The 22,260-nt window shown below is 35.3% G+C and overlaps 1 protein-coding gene across 1 annotated transcript in view; it reads right to left on the reverse strand.

The window, feature by feature from the left end:
* Window positions 1-22,260, reverse strand: part of RSBN1 (round spermatid basic protein 1) — a gene marked incomplete at its 5' end in the record, with an annotated part of 43,128 nt that overhangs the window by 19,854 nt on the left and 1,014 nt on the right. The window contains 1 exon segment of the mRNA XM_082613422.1: window positions 10,526-11,199. Within this exon segment, the coding sequence (XP_082469548.1) occupies window positions 10,526-11,199 (674 nt within the window).

Here is a 22,260-nt window from a genome sequence, read left to right on the forward strand (position 1 = left end):
TAAACTTCCAAGTCAGGTGACTGTCCCAGAACAAAACAACTATTGGTATTTTTATTGGGATTATGTTCAATTTATAATTTAGGGGAAATCGTCATTTTGATGTCGGTTCTTCTTAGTCCAAGAATGTGCTATATCTTTCCATTTATGTCTTCTCTTGTGTGATGTTTTAATGCTAATGCAAAGAGTTTGGTAAAGGTGAAGAAGACTGCTAGTTAAACAAGGCAGATGGAACATATGATTTATTTATATTACTTATCAAAACCCCACTGAAGTGAGAGTAAAATAGAAAGGCTATAAATTCCAGAAGCTCAAATAGAACAGAAGCAAAAATGATAGATACAAGCTATCAAAACATTTTTTGAAGGTTAAAAAAACGTACAGGGGAATTAGCAGACGGAGAACTTTGAACACTGAGTACCTGTATAGAAGATACCCAAAAAGCAAGTTCGTGCTACAAAATCATGGAAAGGCTAAGTATCACAGAAGGTGGGGAACCAGGCATAGAACTAAAACAAAGGAAATGGGTTTGAAATCTGTTTAAGAGTCAGTCAGACCCCTCCACTTACTTACCTTCCACCTCCCCCTCCTATACTCCTTCTTATCCTCCCTATTTTGTGGAGGAAGTTAACCAGAAGACTATAGAAACAGAAATACCAGGCACAAGTATGGAAGAGACCCAGTATACTGAAAAGAGGGAATTAAAATTCCGTATATTTTAACGATGAAATCACCTACCTACTTTCATAGTTCAGCTCCAAGAATTCTAGCAGACAAGGATATAAGCTACTCTGTTCCTCTGGCAAAAATGTGGTAGATTCTCAGCTGTAAAAATTAAAAGCCCCAAAGAAAAGACCTCTAAATGCTGATATTGGGAGCTTTTCTACAATGATATGGCCAGATTCCCTACCCAGTCATCAAATGATAAGTCCTATAAGTCCTACAGAGTTTCTAATCAGTTTTGTACTGACTCATATTTAAATATAAACAGATCACCAGATGTTTGAAGAAAATAACTAACATAAACAGAAGATTAAGACAAGCAAAAACGAACTTGATGAAACAGAGACACCTTAGAGCATAAAAGAAAATTTCAAAACAAGTATAATTAATATCATCAGACAGATCAAAGAAGACATTGCATCCATGAAATAAAAACAGGAAAGTTATTTTTTTAATGAAAAAAACAAAAAATAAGAACAAGCTCTTAAATTCAAAGTATTACAGCTGAAATAAATCAACAGGAGAAGAAGATAGTAAAATCTCCCCAGAAAGTAGAATAAAAAGACAAAGAAAAATAAAAGGAACGATAAGAAAATTAAAGGTTTAGCCAGGAGGCCTAACACCCAACTGAAAAGTTTTAGAAGAAGAAGACAGGAAAACTGAGGTAAGGAAACTAACAAAGAAATAATAGAAAATTTACCCAAACGGAAGGATATGCATTCCCACGTTGAAAAAACCTAAACGTTCAACAGAGTGAATTAAAAAAAAGACTCATTCCAATGAGATCTGAAAAAATCACAGAGGTTGCAGGTAGCTTTCAACTACACTGGTGATGCTTCATGCCTTGGGCCAGGTGGTAAGAACACAGGTGCTTGTTATTATTCTTTACCCCTCTTTACATGTCTGAAATATTTCATAATTTAAAAATCAAAAAACAACAAAAAAAAGACCCATCTAAAGACACATTATTCTCAGTGTTTTGAAATTTTATAGGAAAGAGATTTTGAAACTTCCAAAGAGAAAAAAAACAGGACAACTTGACACTGGATTTCTCCGTAGCAACACTAGAAGCTTAAAGACAGTGGAGTAACACCTTTATAAATCTGCAGAAAAATGACCTCCAACCTAGAATTCCACACCTATCTGAACGACCAATCAAATGTAATGGTAGAAGAAAGTCTTTTCAGACATGTGAGGTCTCATTTGAGTCACTGAAATGAGGCAACAGAATAGTCATGGAATCCCAGAAGAGGAGAAAAAGGCAAACAGAAATCCCAGGATATACATGTATAGGATATGTGGGATATATACAAGATATATCAATACATCTCAGGATAGACCTCTAAAAATATTCTTACTTCAATGCAGTAATATTACAAAACTGTAAACATGTTAACTGTCCAAATACAGGAGAATAAAGTGATATAGTCAAACAACAAAAAAAATATAGTGGTTAAAATGAATGAACTAACTAGAATTACATGTATCAACATAATTCTCAAAGCAATGTTGAACCAAAGCAATCTGTAGAATGATACATGCAGTATACTATTATAAAGTTTTATTATATTATTATTTTATTATATTATTATATATAATATTATATATAACTATATTATATTATATTATTATTATTTTATTATATTAAAGTTTTATTATTACAAAATTGTTATATATAGTTTATACATTCATACATGCATAGCAAACTATTAGAAGATATACAGAAATGATAAACCTCATATTCAGAATAAAGACTAACTTCTGGGGAGAAAAAAACATTCTTTTAATAAAAATAAAGGAAACATATAAAGCAGGAATTCACTTAAAATCATGTGCAATTTTCTTTGTATGAGAATGGAAGGGGTAAAGATCGGATGGGGGTGAGTTAAGGTCCTAAGCAAATGGGTATAGAGTTTCTGTTTGGGATGATGGAAAAGTCCTAGAAATGGATAGTCGTGATGGTTGCACAACACTGCAAAAGTATTTAATGCCAGTGAATACTTTGAAATAGTTAAATAGTAAATTTCATGCTATGTATACTTTGTGACAATTTTTTTAAAATCCTAAACAGGGTGAGGGATAGAATCCAGAACAGAGGCAGAAGGATTAACTTCTGAGGAGGTGAAATAGCTTCTCTACTGTAACAGGAGGGAATGCAGAAAAGATGTATACAGATAAAAAGTCTGAACAATCATCATGAAGAAAAGGCAAGCAAGTTGACCAAAGAAAAGAAGTTTCCTACACAATGTTGAGGGCCCACTGGAGGCCTTATGAAATGTTATGAAGAGACAAGCTCCTGAATAAATATCAATCCAAAACTGATTTTCAAAAACACTTGCACTAGGTAGAAGTTAGACAAGATTATCTCCAAAAGCCCTTGGCTTATGATTCTATGAAATTCTAAGAGGATTGTATCTACTGGTCAAATGAAGGGAATATGAGTATTGGTAGATGGCATACAGCTTAAAACAGTGTTTCTTAAACTTGCCTGATCATAGGAATTGAATCACTTGAGGTATTCACCTCAGGCTTCACTCCAGACTTAATGACTCAAAATTTCCAGGAATGGAACCTGAGATTCTGAATATGTGTTTGGAACTAGCAACCCCAGATTCTTCTTAGGATCTGGCATATTTGAGAAACTCTGGCCTGGAAATGGCACTGAAAGCAAAAACAAATTGCGTTCTACCACTTCCCAAAGAATGTGTTGGGGGCACAGTGGAGGAAGAAGTAAGTGTAATGAGGACTGGAGGGAGGTAAGTAGACAGCAAAAAACAAAAAAAGTAAGGCTGCTGTGGAAGCAAGAGACATAATGCCAAACAGGGAAAACTCAGTCTTGAGTAAAATCAGAAGGTACAGTGGGTAGGGGAGGACAATTTGTACATAGGGGGATAATGACTATAAGAAAATAGTCGTTAGCTTTGCATGTGTTAAATTTTTAAATTCATTTATAATATCTATAAAAGTTTAAAAATTGAATATATATATTGCTCTGTGTCCATACATACGTAGTCCTTTAGATTAGAAACTCAACTTTACAAAGTTATCCTGTAACAATTGCTGAGTGTTAAATAAGCTCAGCTGTGCTCCCAATAATACACCTTTTAATAAGGATAGCCATAAATCAGTTAAGATAGCCACTTTGCTCACAATTGAAAAAACTTGGAATCAACCAACATGTCCTTTAGTAAGTGAATGGATAAACTGTGGTACATCCAGACAATGAGATATTATTCAGCCCTAAAAAGAAATGAGCTATCAAGCCATGAAAAGACATGGAGGAACCTTAAATGTATATTACTAAGTGGAAGAAACCAATCTGCAAAGGCTACATATTATATGATTCCAACTATATGACATTCTTTTAGAGTTGAAACAATGGAGACACTAAAAACATCCGTGGTTGCCAAGGGTTGGGAGAAGGGGAGAAAGGGAAGAATTAGGCAGAGCACAGAGGATTTTTAGGGCAGTGAAAATACTCTTTATGTTAGCATAATGATGGACACATTATCACTATACGTTAGTCCAAACCCATAGATTGTACAATACCAAGAGTGAACTGTAACATAAACTATGAACTTTGGGTGATTACGATGTGTTGGTGTAGGCTCAGCAACTGTAAAGTATGTACCACTCTGGCTGGGGGTATGTTGATAGTGGGAGGAGCTATGCATATGTGGGAGCAGGGAGTATATGGGAAATCTCCATACCTTCCTCTCAATTTTGCAGTGAACCAAAAACTGCTCTAGAAAACAAACAAACAAAACTCCTTTTTAAAAAAGAAAAACTTAGAAGAACACCAGGCTAGAAATACACAATATGGAAAAACCCTGGAGGAGGAGTGGCAGGTGCGGGGGGTGGGGGGTTAGTAATTATTGCACAGAACTCATGTTTCAGGAAGAAGGCTTTTCGGGCTGATTGTTTAAAAAACAGAAAGGAAAAATCTAGCCAGCAATCTTCCTAACCTTGTGACCTGTGAACAGAAAGACATTCCCACTTTAAGAATATAGCAGTGTGAGTCAAAATGAGTTTATTATAAGCTGTACTTAAAATGAGAACTAAAAACCCAGAACCTACCATTTTTATGCTGCTTTATAAAGTCAGCTACCTAAAATAATTATTTCTCCTTTTATGTAACACACTGATGTGTAGTTCCTTAAGAGTTTCAAAGCTATATACCAAGCTACAAAGCATCTACTAGTTCTACTCTCTTAATTAGTAGTAGCAGTACATTATAACATGTTAATTATGTTACTCAAAGATGGGGAACACCTAGTAAGCCCGTTTTAAGTCTTACCACAAAACACAATGAAGAAATAACATTTGCTGATTTTCTCTGGAACAGTAGACATTACCATTTTAGAGCGGTAACAATAACAGTTGTAAGAACCTCTACTACTACCTGAAGTTAAAAGAGTATGATTCTCAGTAAAAGATTTCAATATTATACATATGGAGAGATTTTTTTTTTAAAAAAAGCAGAACTTAAAATACGCACATCTGCCAGATAAAGAGAACAAAATCCTATTATGCTAGACATATTTGTAAAATCAATCCCCTCCCTCCCCTACCACATACCCTTCATCTTCATATACAACCTTCAATTACTTAAGATACTATAAGGTGAAAACAGTCTCAGATGGTGATACTTAAAACAACTCCCCATTTAACTTTACATATATTTTAGTGTTGTTTGTTGCTTCTATTTGCAATTCATGTATAGAATCTAACACTTATAGCCTTGCTGATTCTTGGACCAGCACATCAATGTCATCTGGGAGCTTGTTAGAAATGCAGACTCTAAAGCCCCAATCCAGACCTATAAAATCAAAATGTGCATTTTATAGGCACATTAAAATTTGCTAAACCCTCAACTACAGGATTAAACACCATTCAGAGACAGAAGAAAAAACAATTCCTCTTTGATGATCTGCCACTATTTAACCTTGGGAAAGGCCAACCAAAATGTCACCTTCCTCATCTATAAAACAAAGGCTTGGAAATGGCCCCCACTTGCTCTAAAATCCTTTTAGTCCATAAAATGACCAGAAGAATATCTGAATTTTCAATCCGTTTATCAGCTGCCACAGGATTTTCATAAGGAGGAGAGCTAAGGATTGCATACTTATTGCAGAACTATCACACTTCAAAGTTGAAAACCATTAAAAAAAAGTTTTCAAGTAGCCAATAATTACAAGATATTAACAGCTAAGCAAAAAAAAAAAAAATTTCTAAGTGAACACTAATTTTTCTCTATTAACTGACCAAAAGATTCCACAAACACTTAAAATTTTGTGGTCAAAATTGTTATTAACCAATGACTATTTAAAACTTAATTAGACCTGAATAATCCTACAGAATTATAAAAATACCATACTGTATCAATACATATGTAGTCCTTTAGATTGGAAACTCAACTTTACAAAGTTATCCTGTATCAACTGCTGAGAGAAGTAATCAAATGTGAGGATCAGCTTGGTGCTTCAATTGCTATTTATCATGAACTTACCTCTTTTGGTGTTAAAACAATTGAGTTTTATAGAACAGTAAAAGAAAAAAAAACCACCTCTATGTGCATCCTAGCTTTGTTACTACAATAATTTAAAAATATAAAAGTAACAGAAGCTGTAATTTTTCTTGCACAAAACAAATTTACATTTTACTAGATAGAACAGGTGAGTTCTCAAGTAGTACTTCTCAAACCTTAATATGCATATGAATCACCTGAGGAGCTTTGTTAAACTGCAGATTCTGATTCAGAAGATCTGGGTAGGGGTCTGAGAGTCTGCATTTCTAGTAAGCTCCCTGGTGATATCAAATTTATTCAGAGAGCAAGTAGCAAGCTTCTAAAAAAAAAAAGCATAATTTACAGTATTTAGATGGTCATTGTTTGCAAAGCACCGGTCTTGATAATGTGTCCAATTAAATTCCTAATTAAGCAACCTAACACTTTTCTGTCCTTATCTTAATTGACCCCTAATATGGACATGATATTTAAGCCCTCCATCATTCTTAATATCTAGAAAACTTATACTGTAACCTTCCTTCTACCTCTCTTTCTTTTTGATCTCTTCCCATGCTCCTCATACATGTGGGTGCATCACAGAATTCCATTCATAGCTTCATCTCTTCCATTTCTAACGCTGTCCCTGGACCACCTATGTGCTAATGGTCCAACTTCTGCATCTCCGGCCTAGATGTCTCCCAGTCTTAGATCCATTTACTCAACTACCTAACAGACATTTCTGTTAGTCTTCACAAGTACCTCAACATAAAATATCTCAAACTGAACTCATCAATACCTTACACCCCTAGAAACCAACTTTTTCAACCCTGTATTGACTTTGTGACCAGCACCACTATCCACCCATTTGTCCAAACCACATTTTTTTAAGACTCCATCCTTCTCCCTCATCAAGTGCAATTAATCCCATGTTCTAATTATTTCTCAAATTTCATTTCTTCCTCTCTAATGTCAGTATCAGTCTGGACATGGATCATTTCCAATCTAGTAACCACAGTAACTGGTTTAACCAGTCTTCTTGCTTCCAATCTCCTTTTCCTCCTCAATTCCACCCTTCAGACTACTGTGTAATCTTTGCAAACATAACTTGATAGCTCTTCCCTATTAAAATTCACCAATGATTCCCCATTACCTTTGGGAAAAATAACTTTTTTAGCACATCATACAAAGCTCTTCACAATTCTGATTTTGTCTATCTCTCCAGTGTTAACTCCCCTTAACAGTCAGCATGTACTCTTGCCATGTCAAGCTATTTGCAGCTCCTTGAAAGTGCCACATTCTCTAATGACTCCATGTGTTTGCATAGGCCATTTATTCGCTTTGCTTAAAATACCCTTATTATGCTAAGTAATCTTCTTTCAAGACTCTACTCAGGCATCACAATCTTTAAAATGCCTTTTCCAATCACTTCAAGTCTGAGTTAGGTAACACCACAAACTGTGCTCCCTCTATTATAGGGTTTTGCCTATATATACCTCTATTCTAGTATTTATCAAACTATATTATAATTGCTGGTTTATTCATCTCTTCCACTAGATTGAGCTCATCAATTAGTCCTTTTAAGAACAGACTGTGCAGTACATGGTAGGTTCTCAATATATGTTTGCTGAATAAACTGTCTTGAACTATAGTCATGAATAATTATCATGGCTACATATTTAAACTATAAATAACTTCTATTAACTGTGTCTATAAGGTAATAAACTTACCTCGCTTTATTTATAGGCTTAACAGAACTTCATGAGACTTCACAAAACACAGAATTCCTAATGTATTCACTTAATTCCCAACAATCTAAAGTTATTTGTGAAAAATATTAGAATAGCTTTCTGAATATTGTGTTAAACTGAGATATTTTAATTTCACTGACCAGAATGTTTAGACAAATAAAACACCAGTCTCTTCTCCAATGTTTAGAAAAATAAAAGCACTAGTCTCATATTCCAATGAGGGAAGGAGTATGGTAAAACAATGTATCAAATTGTTCAGGTGGCTTAGGTTTGCATACTGTTTCTTTTTTTGGGGGGGCGGGGGTGTACCCCACAGCTTGTGGGATCTTAGTTCCCCAACCAGGGACTGAACCCAGGCCCTTGGCAGTGAAAGCTCTGAGTCCTAACCACCGGACCACCAGGGAATTCCCTATTTCTATATACTAGCTACATGACCCTGTATAACAATGAACATCTCCAAGCCTCAGTTTCTTCAATGGAAAACAGATAAAATTGCTTACCTACCCCACAGATTATTTCAAATATTAAGATATGAATGTGAAAGCATTTCTATAAACCATGAAGTGCTAAACAAATCTGAACTACTGTATTAGCTTCCATCCCAACATATGCCGAAGATTTTAGTTGCAAAATAGTTTCATGGGCTACGACAACCTCCCATACGCACCCCGTATGTCTCTCCAATGACTGAAAATTCATAAATAAAATTAAGTTACAGGATCACCAGAGCACAAGACTTACTTAATAGTCCTCAATATTCTTATGTGGTTGAAGTAATTAATGATATCTAACTTAATAATAAACTGATATGTTCTTAAAAAGTGGTTATTTTATAAATCTCAAGGTAAGTTGTTGGTACAGTCATTTAAATTTCAGCTCCATTAAAAAAATTAATTGGAGGACAAAAATCAGCAGGGAATATTTAGAGATATTTTCTTCTATTAACTATTTAGACTGGGTACTGTCTATTGATATACAAGCTTGATCCTCTAGAGACTAACTAATATGAAAGTTAAAAAGTCACCATTACAAAACCAAGACTTTCTTTCCCCCCAAGTTTCTGGCTTATTTCTCAGATATGCTTGCTGGTCTATCAATTAGAAGAGAAAATTTGCTGCATTTTTCTAAACTAAAAAAATGATAGAGCACATTAATTCTGCTCTCAGCAATATCTTTCTTTGTTAAATAGGGACTTAGGAGGATTATGGACTATATTAAAAGAACTGTTTTCAGTCCCTTTTCCAATATTTATAAAAATAGGATTCCTTAACTTTCAAAGGGCAAAACTCCTTTAAAAAAAAAAAAAGAAAAAACAAAATCTACTACAAAAGTCAGCACTTCGGTACCTGATTGTGGTAACAAGGCCAAAATCCAAGACGAAGCCCTTTATTGCACATCGTGTTCCAACATCTTGGGCAGCCCCATCTTGCGACCTCTCCAGATTGGCTGCTCCTGCTCTCTCTACTGCAGAGAGAACTTCAATTAGAGAAATTCTGAAGCTCGTAAATCTAAACTGGATACTCCCCTCATTGGAGGTAAGGATGGTAAGAATCACTAAAAAGATTCAAATTAGAGAAGGTTTCATATATATCTAAGTGGCTTGAGACCACTATAATGCAGGTAGCTGAGAGTCTTATTATGCAAGTCTATTTACCTAAAAAAAGAATCTTAAGGAAAAGAATGGCAGCAAATTATTAGATAACCTGAAAAAAATAGGTTATATAATCATAAATCTCTAAAAAGGAAATATTCTCCACTAAACTTGTGTAGAATTTATATCTATAATACAAACTTATAGCTGACCATTCATGTTCATAATCCTTATGAGAAAAGCAAGCAAGAAAAAAATTAGGACACATTATCAACCACTTTTCATGCCCTAAAATAACTTCATTGAAAAAATGATTGGTTAAAAACCACTGGTTAGGAAGGAGAGGTTTCCCTGCTGACTTAAGCCTAGCTGCCCAAGCAAGGCTTTAGAAAATGTCTTCACCTACAACAGTGCAAAGGCAGAAGGAGCAGAAGCTATGGCGGTCTTCCTAGTGACACTTCCAAGTCACGTCAATGGGGTATGTTTCTGGGATAGACTGCCAACAAGTTACTGAAAGAAGAGAAACAAGAACAGCAAAAACCTGACAAATAAACAGGCCAATGCCCTCATGTGTCTTATTATGACATAAAAGGTAAGTCTTAACTAAAGTTACCTTGAGGCTATCAGATCGAAATCACATCCTCCATACTAACATTATCCAATTTGTGAAAAACTGAATTGGTTTTCAAGCTGATTTTCCACAAAAATTTGTTCCACAAAAAATGACATAAAACATATATAAAACATTTCTTAGACCAAGCAAGTAACAAGCCACATCCCAAAGAACTTCAGGAATTAAGATTTTTCAATCAGAGTTATAAAAAAACAATTTTAACCACTTTTACCACAATGAATTTTAATCAAGTGTTCTGGTATGTGCTATGCAACAGAATGAAGTTAATATTTTTGAGATACTGTAACCTGTATTTACTAAATAATTTAACAATGATTTTACCTTACCTGAGTGTGAAAATTTGAAATGGTGGTTGTTTCAATATCTTTCTTGCCCAGAATTTCCATTTTCACTGGAGTGTTGGGGAAATTAAAAGCAAAGTAGTCCAAGAAGTCTGGGAGATAAGCGGCCGCTCCATGCACTATTGCTAAAGCATAGTAAGCAGAATTTTTCTCGTTTTCACTGAACGTCAAAGCAAGAAACTCCTCAGAAAATCTCTCCATCTCCATTGGAGACAAAAATGAGAGTTCATCCATGTAAGCATGAAGGACAAGAGCACCACCATTGGACTGGTGTTCCTCATGAATAAAGTTGCTAAATTTAGTACCTGTTTTTAAGAAATTTCTACGAATAGAATGTTCCTGGTGAGTCATAAAAGGTGTTTGTACTCCCTGGGGTACCCGATATTCTTGCATGCCCAAATTTAATCGACACAGCTGTTCATCTTTCAGATACCTGAAGGACTCCTTATTAACTCCTGAAGTGCTATTTATTTGTCCTTGGGTGAGGATTTCCTTACTGATGCGGGTCAGGCCAGCACAGATGGTTTGTACTTCCTTATTGTACATTTTAAGGCGTCTTCCTCGCATATCTTCTCGGTGTTTCTTTTTCTTTTTCTTCTTTATTTTCTTCAAGACAAAATCATCAGCTCTCTGGGTTTTACCATTTTCATCTGGTGTTTCTGGCCACAATAATTAAAAAGAAGTTAGTTGCTAGGCCTAATGTCAACATACAAGCTTCTTAAGGTATGCAATCTCAAATTAAATAGCCTATTCTCAGTTTCTCTGAATTTGCCACTATAATTTACATGTTTATAAAATGAATGAGACAAAGATCTTAAAATACAAAAATATTCTGGATTGAAAATTATGCTAAAAAGTAGGTAATGCAAAGGTAAGCATATAACTTAATATGACTTACAATCAAAACTAAAGATAATATCCAAATAATTTCACATATGCCATACCGTATGGAATATCTGTTCAGGAACCACTGTAAAATCTAAATTAAAGCTCGCCATATTTTGCTGTTTGTCTACAAGTTACTATGATATATACAGGCGAATCAAAGACAAATTAAGCTGTTAAGACACCATTTTGCCTAACAAATTGGCAAGATTTGGGGTGGGAGGGAATTCTTATACACTGTTGCTAGAAATATAAACTGGTACAACCTTCATGGAGGGCAATTTGGTACCCCCAAAATGAATATACACCAAAGCCTTGGAAATACTTATAATTCTTGGTCCCCTAAATTCCACCCCCAAGTAAAAATTACCCAAGAAAATAACTAAGAAAAGATAACAAAGATATCCACGACAGTGTTATTTAGGGAATCCCCTAAATGACTAAAAACAGAATATGGATTAAACTCTGGTACTTACATACTGATAAAATACTACCCAGCCATTCTAAATTATATTATAGGTAAAAAGAACTGACAAATTACAAGGTTATGAAATGTTTACATTGTCACACTTCCAGAAAGCCTTCTCAAACAACTCTTTCCCACCCAATTTGGATAGCTACTCCTACTATGTGCTTCCTTAATACTGTACTTCCCCTATTACAGCACTTAACACATTAATTTTCCACCTTTCCTCTAGACTGTAAGCAATCTAAGGTCAGAGATATATATCTTACCTTTCTTTCCAGAGTATCTAACATATGTATAATCTTATCTTATTTTTATAATATTAAATATTCATTCAAACATTTATTAAGTACCTACTATATGCCAGAGACACTGCTGAGCACTAGAGATACAGTGTTGACTGAGACAGATATGATCCCTACCCTCTTGGACCTTATAATCTAGTTGGACTTCAAAGAGAAAGTATCAGTATGCTACTCTAGATGCTGGGGAAGCTCTCTTTAGGAGATGACATTTAGGCTGAGTCCTAAATAATAAGACAAGCCAGGCATGTTTTCTAGGGAAAAATATTCTAGAGAGAAGCAAAGGACCTAAAGACAAAAACGTATGACTTATCTATATATATTTCGTATATACACAACACAGAAAACTATCTGGAAAAATATACACCAAGGTATTAATGCTAGTTATCTAGGCCGGTAGGATTATAAATGTCTAGCTTTCTTTTTTGCTTACCTATATTTTCTAATTTCTACAATAAACATACATTACTTTTATAATTTAAAATATTACTTTTAATTTTTAAAGGATTATCACAGATTGATAAACCCAAAATAGAATGGCATCTTTATTTACTAGTTGGGAAACAGTCCCAGCAAGAAATATTTAGGATTAAATAACAGGTATAGTCCTGACCAACCTTCAAGCTTGGTGTGATATTTATTGTATAGAATTTATCCACCCAAAAACAGTACTTCTGACATGATTCAAGTAATTCAGTGTTAAGACAGATACTCCAATTAATCCTATTACTACATCTGGGAAGAACAAGTTCAATAACTTTTACAGTAAAGAATTTACTTGGTATAATATGTAAATATATGACAAATTGCACCACTCAATACAAAATCATTCCAAGTCACCAGATATTACAGAAGTTAAAAAACCTTCTAAGGAAAATATTTAAATGTACAAGTCAGACTTTGAAGTGAGTGTACAGATACCAAATGACTTTCATTCTGTTTAATATTTGATTTTAAACAACAAAAAGAAAGCCCTTCATTTGCAAGCATCACTTATAGGTAAACTGAAACCATATACCAAAATATAATGAAATTAGATTGTTTAAAGTGGCAAGAGAAAAAGCCATCTTTTATTTTATATGTAACTAAATCTTTGAGAATTCTTAAAATACGTAGTAACAGTAATTTGTATTTCTTACCAGATAAAATTAATCTAAATACTTTTCCCATATATCAAATCAGTAATTTGGGCAATTCTCCCAAGCAACTAAATGTTAATGCCATTAAATATAAAGGTTAGACCAATTTTTAAATAGTCATCTAATTTCCCTCTGCTAAATGTTTTGGCAATTTCACAGGGGGAAAAAAAAAAAAGCAAAGAAAAAGAAAGAGATAAAGAAAAAGAAAAAATACCTATGAATAGATAGGTTATTTTAAGCTTCAGAGGAGGTATTTGGTATGCAGAAGATGAATTGTGACCTAGATCTGCCACTGAAATTAACACCAAGAAGGAGCTGCCTTGATTGTAACACATTTTCTATACTACTATCAGCTTACCAATGGTATTTCTATCACGGCCAAGGCTCTGTGGGTTTCATTCCAAAACTCATTTATATGAGAACCATTTAATTAGTCTAACACAACCCATCTCAAAAAAAATACTGCACAAGGAAACGAAAAGGGCCTTAAATTGATTGTAATCTCATATTTCAACATAAAAGTCTAAAATATGAAATAAATTTCAATCTCCTCACTAACCCTATTTTTCAAATTTTGATTCTTATCTAAGGCTGAGATAAAGCTTGCTTTTGTTTATACAGAAATTTGAGACTACATGTATCACACTAGCTAATGAATTTCCATGAATAAACAAAATTTATTTTTGAATTATTGTGATGGCAACTAATTGAGAATGGCATACATACACAAAGTTGTTAAAGGTTATTACAGTAAGTTAGTCACCGTTGCTTTAGGAGAATGATACTGGGGTTGTCTTTCCTAGCATTAAAAATGTTATTTAGGGCTTCCCTGGTGGCGCAGTGGTTGAGAGTCCGCCTGCCGATGCAGGGGACACGGGTTCGTGCCCCGGTCCGGGAAGATCCCACATGCCGCAGAGCGGCTGGGCCCGTGAGCCATGGCCGCTGGGCCTGCACGTCCGGAGCCTGTGCTCCGCAGTGGGAGAGGCCACAGCAGTGAGAGGCCCACGTACCGCAAAAAAAAAAAAAAAAAAAAAAAAGTTATTTAAAAGAAAGTCTTTGCAATAAATATTTCAAATCAATGTTGTATACCTTAAACTTACATAATGTTGTATGTCAATTATATATCAATTTTTTTAAAAAAGCAATGTCTAAAGTCTTCACAATCTTTCCATTTCTGGTAGAGTATTTCTAGCTTTCCAGAGAATGTATTCAGGAAGTAATATTTTGAGTATTTCCCTACAGTGCAGAAGTGAGTGTTTATGGACATCAGTTCTTTTATAGAAAAAGAGCCAAGATACACTGTATCTGTCATTAAGGAAAGCTTTCACATATCAAACTGTGAAATTAAATATAAAGAGAAGTATGTACCTCTACAGAGGAAGATACAAACATTTGAGAGATAAATTGCTGGCTATCTTTAAAAAGGTCATTATAGGGCTTCCCTGGTGGCGCAGTGGTTGAGAGTCTGCCTGCGGATGCAGGGGACGCGGGTTCGTGCCCCGGTCGGGGAAGATCCCACATGCCGCGGAGCGGCTGGGCCCGTGAGCCATGGCCGCTGAGTCTGCGCATCTGGAGCCTGTACTCCGCAACGGGAGAGGCCACAACAGTGAGAGGTCCGTGTACCGCAAAAAAAAAAAGTCATTATAACTATAGATTAATACATGACACTATCAATAAAATCCTCATATGTGCTAATACCATTAATATTATCAGCTATTAAATAGTACCATTTATTTAACATCACTATTGAAAGCTTTCATTAATGCAAAAAAAAATTACCTTTCCACATTACAAAACTTAAGTTCATTAACACCATTCTTATGCTTGAATTACAGCTTAGAACTTAAAAATACGTAATATTCTCAATTCCTAAAAATCATGGTGGATAAGCAAAAGCAAAACAATTATAATTTTTTATATTTTATTAATCATAATAAAGAATAAAGGCTAAAGTTTTATTTTCTGAAAGTAAATTCTTTTTGGTCTTGTTAAAAGTTCTTCCAGCTCCACATAAAATCCTGACTAAAAAGGAAAAACAAAAAACTGCAGATCTGGAAGCCATCATTTTAGTAAATCACTGTACAGTTACAACACTGCCTTACTTTACCTGCCACCCCTCTAATTATGGTGTTTAAGAGTGATTGGCTAGATTTGAATCCCTGTCCTACCAGTTCCTAGCAGTATTACCTTTTGCGAGTTAATTTCTTTGTACCTTGTTTCTCATTAGTAAAATGGGGGAAAACAACAGCACCTCCTCATAAAATCAGTGTGTAGAGTACATGAAACAAAGCATATAAGTATTTAGAATAGTCCCGGAACATGACAAATACTCAACACGTTAACTGCTATTATTACTGCAAAAAGTTTAACTGTAGAGGCAGTAGAGTGTGTTATTGAAGAGCAGATGCTTTTACAGTTAGACACACCCAGGTTAATGTCCCAGCTCCACTACTCACTAAGACATCTGGGCAAGCTCATAAATCTCCTTAAACTTTTACCATCTAAAATGTTATTAATGCTAGTATCTATTTCAGAGTTATTGTAAGAATTAAATGAGAGAATGAATATAAAGCCCTCATCTCAGTATTTGACACACAATTAAGTCCTCCCTCACCATTTTTATCATTTTCATAATAATAATATTTGATAACATTCCTTGAAATAATTGGCAATAATTCTGGGATATCAAAACTAGAGCTAGAGGGACTTCCCTGGTGGTCCAGTGGTTAAGAATCTGCCTTCCAGGGACTTCCCTGGTGGTGCAGTGGTTAACAATCCGCCTGCCAATGCAGGGGACACGAGTTCAAGCCCTGGTTCAGGAAGATCCCACATGCCACAGAGCAACTAGGCCCGTGTGCCACAACTACTGAGCCTGTGCTCTACAGCCCACAAGCCACAACTACTGAGCCCATGTGCCACAACTACTGAAGCCTGTGTGCCTAGAGCCCGTGCTCCGCAAAAAGAAGCCACTGCAACGAGAAGCCTGCACACTGCAACGAAGAGTAGCCCCCACTCGCCGCAACTAGAGAAAGCCCACATGCAGCAACGAAGACCCAACGCAGCCAAAAATAAATTAATTAATTTTTTAAGAAAAAGGAAAAAGAAAAGAATCCGCCTTCCAATGCAGGGGACGCAGGTTCGATCCATCCCTGGTCGGGGAACTAAGATCCCATATGTCGCGGGGCAACTAAGCCCGCATGCCACAACTGGAGAGAAGCCCACACCCCGCAAGGAAGATCCCGTATGCTACAACTAACACCCGACGCAGCCAAATTAATTAATTAATTTTTTAAAAAACTAGAGCTAGAAATTATCAACCTAGAGTACAATGAGGTGGACCACAGAGAATCACATTAAAAGGGGAAAAATCTCTGAAAGAGGGAAGAAAACTATTATTCATCAAGTGTCTGCTAGGGATCATGTATGTTATCTCATTTTAATCTCCAAACAAACCAGTGAAGTAGATATATAAATCCTTTTTACGGAGAAGAAAATGGAGCTTGAAACAAGATATGTTACCTATATTAGGTCACAAAGGTAACAGGTGACAACCTAGATTCAAACTCTTACCTGACTCCAAAACTCTTCTTTCTGCCTTCTCTATCTACTCCCCTTAGATGATTAACTAAAATTATCTAATTACAACTAATGGACTTGAGGTGGCTTGGAAAAACCTCCAATAAATGGAGCATCACTACATTCAACAAATATTTTACTGAGTGCCCACAACATGATAATTCTACATAATCACAAAAATAGCATTATTTAGGTTATGCAAAAAATGTCCTTAAAGGCCTGTTTGCCTCTCTCTAGACAGGTAAAGTAAAATATCAGTCTCTGAAGGTGTTGCTCTGATAAATGAGATCTGTTTATCTCAGCTCTCTGTATAATCCCCCAATAATTCCCCACTCCTATCACTGAAAACAATAAACTATTTCTAAATTAAAATTCCTGCCAATAGCTTTTTGACATCACAGAAAATTTCAATTTGTTGTGTGACTTAGGGACACTTTCCCTGTGAGAGCAGTTGGGCAGTTGGTCAAAGATGAAAAATGTGAGAAAGGAAGGCTGACTCACTAGAGGATATAAGAGCAATCCTGTCATTTTAATGACAGTGGGGAAGAGAGCTATGGAAATCAACTTCCTCCTTTCCTTTTTAAAAAAAATATTAAAACACTACTAAAATCATTAATTTATTAGCCAAGAATAATGGAAGCATTACTTTTTTTGATGGGAGTTTTTTTTGAGGAAGTTTGTTCTAGGTTTTTATGAGCAATAAGAGGGACAGAAAAAATTAAGATTTCAAAAGACACAGGTAACTATCATTTAATTAAGATTCAAGCCTGCTGCTTGCAAGAATCAAACAATATTTTAGTATCTCTTTATTAACAATGCAAATGTACTTAGTGGAAAGTGAAAAGCCAACTGGACCATGAGTCAAAAAAAACTGGGTTCTAGATTCAGTTCTATCATATACTAACTAGAAAAGCTGAAGTGTGACACTTCAGCTCTTCAAAAATACTTCCCATTTTACATATGAAGCAAGTTTACCTTAGCATTTACAGATTAAATTTTTGTTTCAACTATTTATGAGCAACTCCAAATATGTCTGGAATCAAAATTTATAATTAACTTATACATGAATTTGGATCGAGTACTGTCGGGCTGGTGTACAGGAACAGGTCTCTCAGCTGAATGATCTATCTCAGGGATCAGCACACTTCTTTTACAAAGAGCCAGACCATAAGCTTTGCAGGCCATATCATCTATCCCAACTACTGTCTATACTGCTGTAGTGCAAAAGCTCCCAGAGACAATACAATTGAATGAGTGGAGTGGTGTCCCAATAAAACTTTATTTCTGGACACTGAACTTGAATTTCATATGATTTCATATGTCACGGGTTTTTTCCAACCATTTAAAATGTAAAAACCATTCTTAGCTCAAAGGTTGTACAAAAATAGGTAGTGGAACTGATTTTTGACAAAGGTACAAAAGTAATTCGATGGAGGAAGGATGGTCTTTTCAACAAAAGGTGCTGGAGCAGCTGGATATCATAGGCAAAAAAAACAAAAACAAAAACAAAAAATCCTCAACCTAAACCACACACATTATACAAAATTAACTCAAATGGATCAGAGATTCAAATGTAAAAGTTAAAGTTAAATAAAACTTTTGGGAAAACAACAGGAGAAAATCTATGGGACCTAGGTCTTGGGACCTCAGACATGACACCAAAAGCATAATCTATAAAAGAAAATCAACAAATTAGACTTTAACAAAATTTAAAATGTTTGCTCTCTGAAGGACCCTGTTAAGAGGATGGAAAGACAAACAACAGAGTGGGAGAAAATATTTGCAAACCGTTATTCTGATAAAGAATATACATATCTGTAATATATCAAGAATTTTCAAAACTCAATAGTAAAAAACCAAACAATTCAATTAGAAAATGGGCCGAAAACTAAAGAGACATTTTATTGATCAGACTATATGGACAGCAAATGATGGCATGAAAAGATGTTAAGTATCACTAGCCATTGGGGAGATGCAACTTAAGTCCACAATTGGGTATCATTACACATTATTAAAACAGATAAAATAAAAATAGTAACAATACCAGACACTGGCAAGGATGTGGAGAAAGTGGATCTCTCATACATTGCTGGTGAGAATGTAAAGTGGTACAGATATTCCAGAAAATAGTTTGGCGATATCTTCCAAAAACACAAACAAAACATATACTTAACCACATGACCCAGCAATTGCATTCAGAGAAAAATGAAAATTTACATCCACACAAAAACCTGAACATGAATGTTCATAGAAGCTTTATTCATAATGGCCAAATTGGAAACAACCAAAATGTCCTTCAACAGGTGACTAAACTGTGGTATATCCATACCATAGAACACTACTCAGTAATGAAAAAAAATGAGCTATTGATACATACAACTTGAATAGATCTCAAGGATATGCTGAGTGGGAAAAAATCTCAAAAGATCACATACCATATATATTCCATTTATGTAACATCCTCAGAATGACTAAATTATGGGTTGGAGAACAAATTAGTGGTTTCTAGGGGTTGGGGAAGGTGGGGAGACACAGGAAGTTCTAAGATTACAAAGAGAAAGCACAAGGGGGATCTTTGTGATGATGGAATAGTTGTGTACCTTGATTGCAGTGGTAGTTAAACTAGTCTACAGGTGTTAAAATGGCACAAAAGTATACACACACCATTGTACCAATGTTAATTTGTTAATTTTCTGGTGTTGATATTATACAATAGTTATGTAAGATGTAACCTTTGGAGGAAATTAGTGAAGAGTAAAGACCTCCCTGTACTATTTTTGCCATTTCCTGTGAACATATAATTATCTCAAAATAAAAAGTTAAAAGAGTTTCTGAAAACCTGCGGATAAGGGAAGGGAAGACATAGTTCTGTAAATAACAAGGGTCTAGCCACTCTCCTTATTAATCTTAGAGTTGTTTCAAGGATCAAGCGTGATAAAATAACAAAAAGCAGTTTTAACAGTACTTAATAACAGCCAGACACTTAAGTGCTTTCCACATATTGTCTCACTTAAGCTACAAACAATCTTATAAAAGAAATACCACAACCCCATTTTACAGACAGGAAAACTGAAACTGAGGGAGCTTAAAGTAGTTTGTCCATGGTCACACAGTAAGTGGTAGAGGCACGATTTAAACTCAGATTGACTCCAGAGGCATGCCTCCAGCACATCACTATAACGAGTATAAAGATATTTAGTGGAAAAACAAAAGGTATCCATCAAAGTGTAGTGCAAAAGCGTGGATTAAACAAAGGTTAAACCAGTTTATTTTCTGTAAGATTCTCAGAACTTTAAAAATGCCAGTGTGTGTCATATAGCTAGGAGGCTATTGTTTTTTCCCCAACATATTTGGCAAGGGAATCTTTCCCTCCAGAATATATAATCCAACAGTCTCTCATTCAAAAGTCAAAATGTTTACACTGGAGTTATTGTGGTGATCATTTTGCAATATATACAAATAATGGATCATTACTTTGTACACTTAAAAATAATATTATGTGTCAATTATATCTTGATTTTTTAAAAAGTTAAAATGTTTAAATGACCTAATCTTAACCCACTTTCCTCCTTCACATACTAGCAAACCACAAATGCTTGGACTGCACTGTCCACTGTGGTAGCCAAGAGCCAAAAGGACTATTTAATTATAAATTAATTAGAAATAAAATTTAAAATTCAGTTCCTCAGTCACACTAGCCACATTTCAAGTCTTCAAGATTTGTTCAAGGGCCACATATGACTAATGGCTACCATACTGGACAACACGTTTATAGAAAACATTTCCATCACCATAGAAAAGTTCTGTCAGGCAGCACTGGGTTAAAAGTTTGTTTTTGTTTGTTTTTTAAAGACACGGCCTCTGCAATTTTCAGAGACGCACACTGTGTTAAGAACTATTATACATGTATTTGCCGCTATCCTCCCATAAAAGGGGGCTAGGTCAGAAATTCTTAATAGGACGGCTACTGCCACTCTGATGCCAAGGCACAGGGAAAAGATAAGCAAAGAAGTGGAAAAAATGAATAGCAAACAGAGAAAGCAACATCATGCAGCTGGAGGATGAAGCTTGAACTCAGATTCAGGAGACCTGGGTTCTACTCCCTATTAGATCAATGATTTTTTTTTTTTTTTGGTACCTGTTACTAATTAACTGTGACTAGACAAGTCTCTTCACTACTTTAGGCCTCAGTTTTCACTCTTCAACAATACAAATTTGACTTGGATGATCTCTAAGATTCCCTCTAGCTCTGTACAGTTGAAACACACAAAAACACATACACACATGAAATGAGAAGGTGAGAAATACAGACACAAAAGAGAGCAAGATCATTGCATATTAGTGGTGGAAACTGGCATTCCTGTCAGTTTGGCACAAATTCTACTCCTGAGGATAAGACTTGGATACCACCAAAGGAAGAAAGATTTAGTTCAATTCAATAAAAACTTACTGAGCAATTATTTGCAACAAACTGCACTACCTGGAAGTAGCACCACACACACACACACACACACACACACACACACACACACACATTAATTAGCCCTAGGTTAAGACCAAATATGTGGAAGAAATCCAAGACTCACCAAACTTGAGATTGAAAGACTAGTTCATTAACACGTAATAACTGCCCCAGTACTAAGAAACATGGAAGTATTTTAAACTCTTCTTGAGGAGACAACTCTAACAAATTATATAAAATCATATACAAAGTAAAAACACATGGCATAATCAAAATTCTTATCCCTCCCCCCACCATACCCTTCTTCTAAAGAGAAAGTAAATAAATGCTACAGGTACTTGGGAATATGAAAACAGCAATTTTGGTCAACCTAACTTCTCTAGAACCCACACTCAGATAGTCCTACATTTTCTGGGCTAAATATTCTTGACTTTAGTGAGTTTATTGGAAATAAATAAATTCTCCATCTGTTGCACCGGGCAGATGAAAAAGCAAATAGAATTCTTGTCTCTACTATCTCCTACTGAAGTTTTCAGAGGCTTGGTTGGTCCTATTTTCTAGGATCAAAGGGAAGAGAAAACCTTCCCTGTCCCTTTTCTGAAAATTAAGATTTCATATGAAAATTAAAAATGAGTTTTACTTCCACATAAAAAAGAACCAAGATAAACTGCGTTCGATATCTCACCTTGCAGAAGCTAAGGCAACCAGTGAGTCGAGCCTAATCTCGGTACAAATTCAAACTCCTTAAAGCCCCAAACCATACTCGTGAATATAGTGGGGCAGAGGAGAGTGAATATTCAAGCTTTCCATCAAAGAAAACAAGGAAAAGAGGGATTTCAGCGACAAGCCTTTACTTTAGACAGGCAGTTTTCAATACCCCACCTACTAAA

Source organism: Mesoplodon mirus (genome assembly GCF_964341445.2).
Source record: "Mesoplodon mirus genome assembly, chromosome: 3".
Taxonomy (NCBI): domain Eukaryota; kingdom Metazoa; phylum Chordata; class Mammalia; order Artiodactyla; family Ziphiidae; genus Mesoplodon; species Mesoplodon mirus.